Genomic DNA, 9,937 nt, shown 5'->3' with positions numbered 1-9,937 from the left:
CCTGCTTCCTTCTCTCTCTCTCTGCCTGTCTCTCTAGCTACTTGTGATCTCTCTGTCAAATACATAAATAAATTCTTAAAAAAAAAAAAAAAAAAAAAAAAAGCAATCTCTCCACCCAGCACGGGGCTTGAACTCACAACCCCAAAATCAAGAGTTGCACGCTCTACAGACGGAGCCAGCCAGGCACCCCCAAGCAATTCCACCTCTAATATATACCAAACATCATTGAAATCGGGGACTTGAATAAATATCTGTATCAATGCTCATGGCACCCTTATTCACGGTTGTCAAAAGGGTTCAATGACCCAAACCTGCATCCATGGGTGAAAGAATTAACAAAATTTAATATAGCCACCCAATGGAATATGATTCAGTCATTTACAAAGTACTGAAACGGGCCACAACGTGAATGAAACTGGAAGACATCATGCAAAGTGAAATAAACCAGACACAAACACTATATGTGAGGTACATAAAATAGTCTAATTCCAGAGACCAAGCAGACTAGGATACCAGAGGCTGGGGAGAGGGGAAATGGGTTGTCAGTGGTTAATGGGTACAGGGCTTCAGTCTGGAATAACAAAAAAAGTTCTGGAGATGGTTGGTGGTAATGGTTGCACAACAGGAACTGCACACTTAAAAATGTTAAAAATCGGGGCGCCTGGGTGGCTCCGTGGGTTAGGGCCTCTGCCTTTGGCTTGGGTCATGATCCCAGGGTCCTGGGATGGAGCCCCGCATCGGGATCTCTGCTCAGCAGGGGGCCTGCTTCCCCCTCTCTCTGCCTGCTTCTCTGCCTACTTGTGATCTTTGTCAAATAAATAATAAAATTTTAAAAATGTTAAAAATTGTACATTTTGCTATATTTTATTACAATTACACAGAAAAAAGTATATACTTTTAACTGCTTAGCACATACTCAGAACCATAGCATTTCCTATTATTATATTGATTATCTAAAAGGTATATGAATAAGCAGCAAAGCCAGGATTCAAATCCAAGTGTTTTCCATTCCCAAAGCTCTAACACTAACCTCTGCACTATTTTCAACTGACTGCACTCGGATATCTTTTGAATGAATTATTCCACACCTTTTCCCAAAAAAGAAATTCCAGTTTTATACTTGTATAAGGTATGGGGAAATTCAGAATATTGTTGCCTTTCCCCACACGTATTTTGTTTTTCTGCATTACGCATTGCAGAGCTGCACTGAGCTCTGTTCAACGTTTGTTAGAGTCCCTAAAGTTGGGAGTAGGGGGGCACCTGGGTGGCTCAGTGGGTTAAGCCTCTGCCTTGGGCTCAGGTCATGATCCCAGGGTCCTGGGATTGAGCCCCGCATCAGGTTCTCGGCTCAGCAGAGTTCTCGGCTTCCCTTCCTCTCTCTCTGCCTGCCTCTCTGACTACTTGTAATCTCTGTCTGTCAAATAAATAAATGAAATCTTTAAAAAAAAAAAAAAAGTTGGGAATAGGGCTTTAGACCCTGGTCATGGCAGCTTGGGGGACCCCACAGGCTGAATAATGGCCCCAAATGTGTCCATGCCCTTATTCCTGGACTGCTGTGTATATTACTTCACTTTGCGAAGTGAAGTAATATACTTTGGCCCATGTGATGAAGCTGATCTTGAGACGGGGTATGTGATTAACACGAAGTACTTGGTCCCTGCACAAAGCTCCTAAAACCCATGGGACTTCCCCAGCGATAGAGGGGTCTTTTGTTACTGTTAAGAAGCTCCTTTAGATCATACTGAGTTTATGCTAATGCAGTGACTTGGAATAGGACCCCAGCCTCAAGATGGGGCTGGTTACCACGAAGCCCAATAGATTATAAGGCTGAAATTTACAGCCCTCCCTAGGCTTAAGGGAAGGTACGGCAGGGGTGTGGTTTGGGTCTGGGAATGTGGTGGGAAGAAGCTGGAGATTAACATCTGTGAACACTCTGGGAAAATAACAAAAAATCTCAACAATGTTTGATGGCCTTCTGGGTTAGTGAATACAGAGGAGCCAGGAGGGGTTTACCTCCTTTACCTGGAGAGGACATGCTTCCCCCACTACCCTTACCCTTTGCTATAGATCGCTTCCATTTGGCTCTTCTGAGTTTATCTTTCAGTAACAAATAAATGTAATCAGATGTTTCTGAGTTCTGTTCAGTCATCATAGCACAGTTGTAGGGTAAACCAGGTCAGACAGAAATGGGGTAACCTGTGGTCATTACTCCCTAACTGGTGTCTGAAGGGCACAGAGGAAGAGTAGGTTTAAAAAATGGGCCAATCAGAGGGCCTTGTGGCCAAAATAACTTTTGAAACTGAACCTGAGCTATAAAGAACCACTAGAGACCACAGCCAGAAGTGACATCTGGATTTGTTTCAAAACTGTATCAGAGCACATGCTATATACCTAGTGGAGACACTAGAGTTAAAAAAAGTCAGGAGGATGGGGATGTAACACAGCATGGGGATTACTATCAGTAATTCTGTATCATTATTTGAAGGTTGCTGTATTTTGGGTGCCTGGGTGGCTCAGTTGTTATGATTCCAGTGTCCTGAGATTGAGCCCTGCACTGGGTTCCCGGCTCAGCAGAGAGCCTGCTTCTCCTCTGTCAAATAAATAAATTAAAATCATAAAAAAAAAATGCTAGATTTAAGTCTCACAGGATTTCCTATATACACATGGTGATGGTTGTTAACTAATGGTAGTGATCATCACGTTATACCCCTGAACTGTACACCAACTGACAGCTGTCAATTACATCTCGATTATAAAAAATCAGAAATACCAAGTGCTGAGAAGGAAGTGGAGTAACTGGAACTGTTACTCATTGCAGGTGGGATGCAATATGGGAAGGTCTGCCTGTTTCTTATACAAACATGCATTCACGGTTTAACCCAGTAATCCTGCATTTTCACCCAACATTAATTAAAATATACCCACACAAAAACCTGTAAGTGAATGTTGATGGTGGCTTTATTCATCATCTCCAGGAACTGTGAACAACCCAAATGTCTTTCAGTGGGTGAATTTTAGGACAGTGATCTATGGACCTACCGGAACGGACAGAACTACTGAGCCACGGGTATGAACAAATCTCAGTAACATTATGCTTAGTATACAGTAGGACATTCTGCAAAGGTGGAACTACAGGAACGGAAGTTTGAACAGGGACTGCCTGGAGTGGATGTTTTGAACATGAGGGAACTTTCCTAGTCATGATGCTTACCCAACTGCACAGGTGTCACAAAACTATGACAAAATTATGAATCCCACCTAATGTAAACTGTCAATAAAAGCAACTTCTCGGGACGCCTGGGTGGCTCAGTTGGTTAAGCAGCTGCCTTCGGCTCAGGTCATGATCCCAGCATCCTGGGATCGAGTCCCACGTCAGGCTCCTTGCTCGGCGGGGAGCCTGCTTCTCCCTCTGCCTCTGCCTGCCATTCTGTCTGCCTGTGCTCGATCTCTCCACCCCCCTCTCTGATAAATAAATAAAAATCTTAAAAAAAAAAATAAATAAAATAAAAGCAACTTCAAAAAACCCACCAGGATCATCTTTCACTTATCTACTGCCAACACCCCAAATCTGAGGACCCGTTGTGTAAGCGAGCCCGTGGAGAAACAGACACTGTTGTACAGAACATCTGGCTCAAACCCCACGGAGGGCAGTTTAGCACAGTCTACTAAAATTAAATGCGTAAATCTTTCCCCAGCCAAAAATATTTACCTGATACTCATCTGTGTGCACACTTGTATTTGTTTTACTACCTTGTACACAATTATAAATGATATAAAAAAAAATCCATATAATGGTACACTATCTTCTCCATCAGTGAGGATGGACTTCACGGAATGTCCGAAACATGTTGCTGTGTAATACATGTGTAGCACATGAGGCTTTGACTTTAAAAAAAAAAAAAAGGGACGATAAATCATTATACTCACTTGATGTATGTGCTTTTTTTTTTTTTTTTTTTTTTTTTAAAGATTACTAGATACGCAGGGTACCTGGGTGCCTCAGTGGGTTAAAGCCTCTGCCTTCGGCTCAGGTCATGATCCCGGGATCCTGGGATCGAGCCCTGCATCAGGCTCTCTGCTCAGCAGGAGCTTGCTTCCTTTCCTCTCTCTCTGCCTGCCTCTGCCTACTTATGATCTCTGTCAACTAATTAAAATCTTAAAACAAAAACCCCTGAAACTAGATATGGAAGACTAACAGCAATGATTGAGTTGGGCCAACAGGGGGGAACTGCATCATCATCAAAGGAAGAAAAATCTGTGGCCTGAAGGGCAGTTTGTCCTCCTGCTCCAGTTCTGACCTGTTCCGTGGTACCCAGGGAAATGGTGCTATTTCATATGGTAGGTGCTGGGTGACAAGCCAGACACTAAGCTAAAATGCAGACACCAAGCCAAAGAAGTGGTTCCCCTGCAGCGGGTGCCACCCTCCCAAACGCCCCTCCTCTCAGCAGAGGCTAAGACCCTACAAGCTGGCCGAGTCAAGCCACATCTCCAGGTAGATATACATTTTAAAATAGACACAAAGGAATTGGATCAGTTATTTAATTAGTTTTTTGGTAAGAAATTTAGAACACCAATTTGTGAGGGTAAACTCCATTTGTGAGAGAAAACACAGAGCGGAGGTAGCCCTGAAGCTGAGGAACAGCCTTGATTTTTGGCAGAATTTGTGAGTCCACAGCTTTCTGATCAACCTTGCGCTGCTCTGTAATCTCGTATTTCTAGGGGAGAGAAAGAAAAGAAGATCGTTTAAAAGTAGGGCATAAGTACCAGACTCCATTTGACTCAGGAATCCTATCTCACAAGTACTAAATCCCAGGGATATTTAGAAAGCAATTTTGATCATCTTTTCCTTGGAGGACTATGAAGTAGTAGAGTATAACCTTGTTTTTAACATAGCAAAAGCTGCAGCTCTTTTCCTTTTGTCTACTTTAATACACATCGAGGATAAACAAGGGTAGGGGCATCTCGGTGGCTCAGTCAGTAAAGCCTCTGACTCTTGACTTTGGTTCAGGTTATGATCACAGGGCTGTGAGCTGGGCATGGAGCCTGCTTAAGATTCTCTTTCCTACCCTCTCCCCAAAAAAGGATAAAAAAGTGTGAACCCCCAGCAGAACAGTAGCAGTTAGGAGTGCCTGGGTGGCTCAGTTGGTTAAGAGTCTGCCCCAGGCTCAAGTCATGATCCCAGGTTTCTGGGATGGGGCCCGCATCGGGCTCCCTGCTCAATGGAGAGCCTGCTTCTGCTGCTCCCCTGTCTGTGCTCTGTCAAATAAATAAAATCTTTTTTAATAGTCTAAGCAGAGCTCTCAACCACCATTAAGAATCACTGAAAGCAGCACCTTCTGGAATGATGTAATTCCCCAGATATTCCTCATTATTAACAACTTCTCTCGGTCAACTCCTTGTGAAAACTTTTTTCACTCTCACCTAGGGAAGTGGAGTTATCAGGGGCCAAGACAGAATGAGAAGCTTACCTCTTTCTCGGTGTCGAAGATCTCACCCTCCTGGTGTCTGGGCTTACGCAACTTCTTCTTCTTGAAATAAGCATCAGTGAGATGTTTGGGGATTTTCACGTTGCTGATATCAATTTTGGTAGAAGTGGCAATGACGAATTTCTGGTGTGTTCTACGCAGAGGAACTCGATTGAGGGACAGAGGTCCTAAAGAAAAAAAAAATCAATATACCGAGGGAAAGAGAAAGCAAAGACTTAAGAACAGACTTTAAATTTAAAGAAATCTGGTGTACTGAATTTTCTACTCAGTTTGAAGAACTCTCAAAGTGCCCTTTTTACAGGCAACACCTAGACTTTCTTAAGATCTCAGTATGTCCACGGTTTCTTCTTCAAATCTTAAGTCACCCAAGCTGGGAGACAGCATAGTCACTCACACATGCTGGCCAAAGCCACAGGTCCCAGACAAATTTAAACCAAGCACTGCTTTCCAGAGTGAACAGTTCGCTTTTTACCCGTTTGGCCACTATACTCTGGTTCCAAGCGGCGGACCAATTACAAGTCTCACGCAGAACCATTCCCTGGGGTTAAGAGCCACCCATTCTTCTAGTGGCAGTTACCTGGTGCTATGTTGCCACACAAAATTTAAACACCTGCTTCCTTAGAACTCAGGTATATGCAAGACAATGAAATAGGGCACGTAATCTCAACACTGGAACTTCCATGTAGGTGGGAGCGAAAGTACATTTAAAAGTGCCAAATTTCAGAGAATATAAAATCCAAGGATCTTCTTACCAGTCACAAGTAGCAAGCCACTGCTCAGCTGCTTCAGGAAAACTACCCGCTGTAAATCAAACAGACACATCAGACATTTCTGTGTTAAAAACAGATTTCAAGGGACGCCTGGGTGGCTCAGTTGGTTAAGCGGCTGCCTTCGGCTCAGGTCATGATCCCAGCGTCCTGGGATTGAGTCCCGTATCGGGGGCTCCTTGCTCTGCAGGGAACCTGCTTCTCCCTTTGCCTCTGCCTGCCTCTCGGCCTACTTATGATCTCTCTCTGACAAATAAATAAAATCTTAAAAAAAAAACCCCAAATAAACAGATTTCTAAGTTAATCAAATCTTATGCTTCTAAATTTGGTAAAGGAAACTTCTAAGTATGTATCCACTCAGCAACTCTAGAATCAAGCATACCAAACTGCTAACAGGGGCAACCCTTGGATATGAGCAACGATTACCTTCTTTAACTCAGTAATTCTACCCCTGCAAAGCTATCCCAAGGAAATAACTGAAATATATAAATACTTTTGGGTACAGGGACATCTAAATCATCTGTAATATGTAACCCCAACACGCAGGAAATGGTAGTAATTTATTGTACTTTATGGACTAAACGTGTCATGCTAGTGCTTGGGCTCCTGGTATTGTCGCCTCCACCCCCCACTGTGAACCACAGCTACCACAAGCAAATGCAGAAACTCTATGCAGAGTGTCAACACATGATTATCAAGCACCTCAAGCCCCTGAGCTGAAGCGTCCGCTCTGCTCACCTTGCCTCTGTGGCGCCCAGTGAGGATGATCAAAATGGTCCCAGGGGTGATGCTAGCTCGCAGTTTTCTCACATGCTGACTGAAAGGTTTTTTGCCGTGGCTCAACAGCTTTCGAGGCACGTCTTCAGTAGGATAATACCTAGGCTGTAAGGAATCCACAGGTCCAACTTATTTAAACAAGTGAATCAGATTAGTAGAGCTGGTTGTGACAGCGGAACGCTCGCTACACCCTTTCGCCCATTTTAAAATGATTTACACTGCTGCATTTCATTTTCACTTCTCCCAAGTCATAGGAAATTTGGAAAAGGTAAGTGCTGCTTATCCTTCCCTATGCAAAACCCAAGAGGAAATCCATTTAACTAAAGGAGAAGAGTGTTCAGGCAAAGGCAGAAAAGCATCAAGCAAGTTACCTCTGTAGACTTGGGATTAAATGACAAGCTCTCATACACTGTCTTATCATCACACACTGTGGCACAGCAGTGACTCTCAAGCTTTCCTGTAGTCTCTGACCTTAACCTTAATTGTACTTCTCCAAAAACACATCTGACACACATTTTGGAGATTATGAAGGACGCATGGCTTGTTTTTCCCATTGTATTCACATCCTCCACGTTAATGTGCATCACTCCCATGTTATGCACAAAGGGAAACAAAACCCCGCAGTTCAGATCAGGACCATTTATTGTAAAATTTATTCATTTATTGTAAAAACAAGACCCTACACAGACTATTAAGCTTTCGACAAGTAACAAACAATAACCTCCTGCTTCGACCACAAACATTAGTACCTAACAGAAAACTAGCCCACAAAAACAGTAACAAGGAATCGAAGTAGTAATCCCCTCTGGAGCAGTAATTTCCAACTGTGATGACCGCAATACACCTGGGAATATTTTCATAATGGAAATTACAAAGCAAATGTTGAGAAAATGTCCTGTGCATGGTAGAGGAGCCAAGCAACAGTCCTCTGGTATGTAACTGTTCTACAGGCCCAGCAGCACCAAGAATTCGTGCCCCACATAATTCTCCCAACACCGTGAAGCAGACCTTTATTCCTGCTTTACCGGTGAGGAAAAGCAACTCTGCTTAAGATCAGACGACAAACGTTTAAGAGGCCTGGGGGTAAACCCAGAATCCTCCACTAGTCATTTTCTGGCCAACGCACACCTTTAAAACCTGAGAACACCAAAAACCCCTCACGGTGTTCAAGTCTCCCGTTTACAGGCTCTTCCAAATCTTACCATTTTGCGCAGTTTAACCACTCGGGTACCACCGTTCTTGTCACCACCAACTGGTTTTGTGACGGTAGCAAGAACCTTCTCCTTCTTTTTCTTTTCAACCTGTCACAGAAATGCGTCAAAGTCAGGCAGACAAAAATTTCTAAGGTGAAGACAAAAGTCGCCGTCAGTGACCCTCCTTACCCCTTACCCTGGATTTAGCAGCCGAATACTTCCTCTTGTACATGGCCTTTCTGGAATACATAGCCGATCGGGAGTACCTGCCAATTCCTCTGACTAGGACAGGGTTTCGGCTGCAGTGGGGCTTCCCCTTCTTCGGGGTTTTAGCCTTCTTGTTACCCTTCTTAGCCTTGCCACCGCCATCAGCCTTCTTGGCTTCAGGTTTCTTCTCCTTAGTATCCGGCTTCTCCGCTTTTTCGCCCGCCATCTACCAGGACACACATGTAAAAAGAAAGGGACTTCTCCAGTTATCACATGACAAAGCAGGTCTACACAGCACACTGACAGGCTTCGGAGACGACGAACCCGCGAACCCTCACCCTCTCTTCCCAAGCAGCCATAACATCCTTTCACTCCTTCCCTGAAAAACCCCAAACCACACACACGTGCAATAACCCTCACAGTGGTTCGTTTTTAAGAACCTGAAGAGCTCTTACAACTGTTTGCTAAACATTTAGGGGCTAAAAGTCCCTGTTCCATTCGATCTTTATTCCTGTTCTGCGAATTAGGAATCTCACGAATCGCCACGGTTTATGGAGCAGCGACGCTGGACCCCGAAACCATTTGCTTCCAGAGCTTCTGCGCTTTTAGACTGCTGTCTCACTTAAGAAATCCGGCCCAAACTCAGACCAGACCGAAAAGCGCAGAGCCAAGAGGCGACTTCCGGTCGCGGACGTGTTAATAAGGTAAAGTTGCGTTTGGCCTCAGCCCCAAAGCTCAACGTGGCTCCGACGAGCTCAGAGGCGTTTTCTGGAACCCGAACCCGGGATTCCGGGGCACGCGCCATCATCCTGGTCCCTACCGCCCCACTACCCCACTACGGATCTCCAGAAGGGTCCTGTAACCCCAGCCCAGAAGAGTGGCAAGCAGCCGGGAGCTCCGGAGCCTCTTCGGCACCCCACCTCACCCACTTCGTGCCCCGCGCAAACCCAGGCGAGACAAATGAAGCGTCTAGGAGGGCGCTCAGTTGGCCCCGAGCATGTCCGACTCCTGCAGGTGTCCACTTGATACCCTCCTGATTCGGATGGCGAAGGATGGGGGATCCACATATCGAGTCTTGCAAAGAAGCCCCGCCATTCTTACCTTGCAAGATGGGAAAGAGAACTAAGGTCCCGGCTTCCGGTCTATAAGGAATCACGGGAAGTGTTGAGTCTCACTTCCTTCCGGATACGAGGCATTATGGGAAATGTAGTTTTCTTTCCTTTGCCAGACGTACGAAGAGCAATTTCTTCTTTTAAGAGGCAATAGCCAAGAACATTTTGAACATATTTCACTTTATAGACCAATAAAATTCTCAAAATACTTTTGGAAGTCGACATAAATTACAGTTTTTTATTTTGCTTTCTAAGGGCATTAGAAAGGACTGACAATTCACTGTTAAAGGAGAGAGATAGATGAAAGACCAAATTCCAAAAAAAAAAAAAGCGAAATCTTTCCTATGAAAGGCTAGTTGGGAACCTTTCATAGACGTTTTCTCTGAAATTGACCT

At 44.4% G+C, this 9,937-nt stretch overlaps 1 protein-coding gene across 4 annotated transcripts; it reads right to left on the bottom strand.

The window, feature by feature from the left end:
- Nucleotides 1-4,525: 4,525 nt before the first annotated feature.
- Nucleotides 4,526-9,872, bottom strand: RPL6 (ribosomal protein L6). Of its 4 annotated transcripts, none has more exons than XM_082698540.1 (7): nucleotides 9,532-9,872; nucleotides 8,420-8,656; nucleotides 8,233-8,331; nucleotides 6,992-7,135; nucleotides 6,239-6,287; nucleotides 5,469-5,653; nucleotides 4,526-4,715 (listed from the first exon to the last, which is right to left on the bottom strand). In XM_082698540.1, the coding sequence occupies exons 2-7, from the start codon at nucleotides 8,654-8,656 to the stop codon at nucleotides 4,563-4,565; spliced, it is 867 nt and encodes a 288-aa protein (XP_082554666.1). In that variant the 5' UTR covers nucleotides 9,532-9,872; the 3' UTR covers nucleotides 4,526-4,562. The 4 variants fall into 4 exon arrangements, with proteins under 4 accessions (XP_082554666.1, XP_082554667.1, XP_082554665.1 ...); XM_082698541.1 differs by having other exon boundaries at nucleotides 9,360-9,562; XM_082698539.1 differs by having other exon boundaries at nucleotides 9,351-9,551.
- Nucleotides 9,873-9,937: the final 65 nt, after the last annotated feature.

The sequence above is a fragment of the Mustela nivalis genome (genome assembly GCF_964662115.1).
Source record: "Mustela nivalis genome assembly, chromosome: 14".
NCBI lineage: Eukaryota > Metazoa > Chordata > Mammalia > Carnivora > Mustelidae > Mustela > Mustela nivalis.
Note: the sequence above shows the minus strand (reverse complement) of the source record. Positions and strands in the feature narration are given on the sequence as shown.

Coding starts and splice junctions, on each gene's coding strand:
- RPL6 (XM_082698539.1), bottom strand. CDS start 9,497: ATGTGGATCCCCCATCCTTCGCCATCCGAATCAGGAGGGTATCAAGTG. Junction 8,657..9,350: donor CGGGGCACGAAGTGGGTGAG/GTGGGGTGCCGA, acceptor GTGTCCTGGTAG/ATGGCGGGCGAAAAAGCGGA. Junction 7,136..8,232: donor TGGTTAAACTGCGCAAAATG/GTAAGATTTGGA, acceptor GATTCCTTACAG/CCTAGGTATTATCCTACTGA.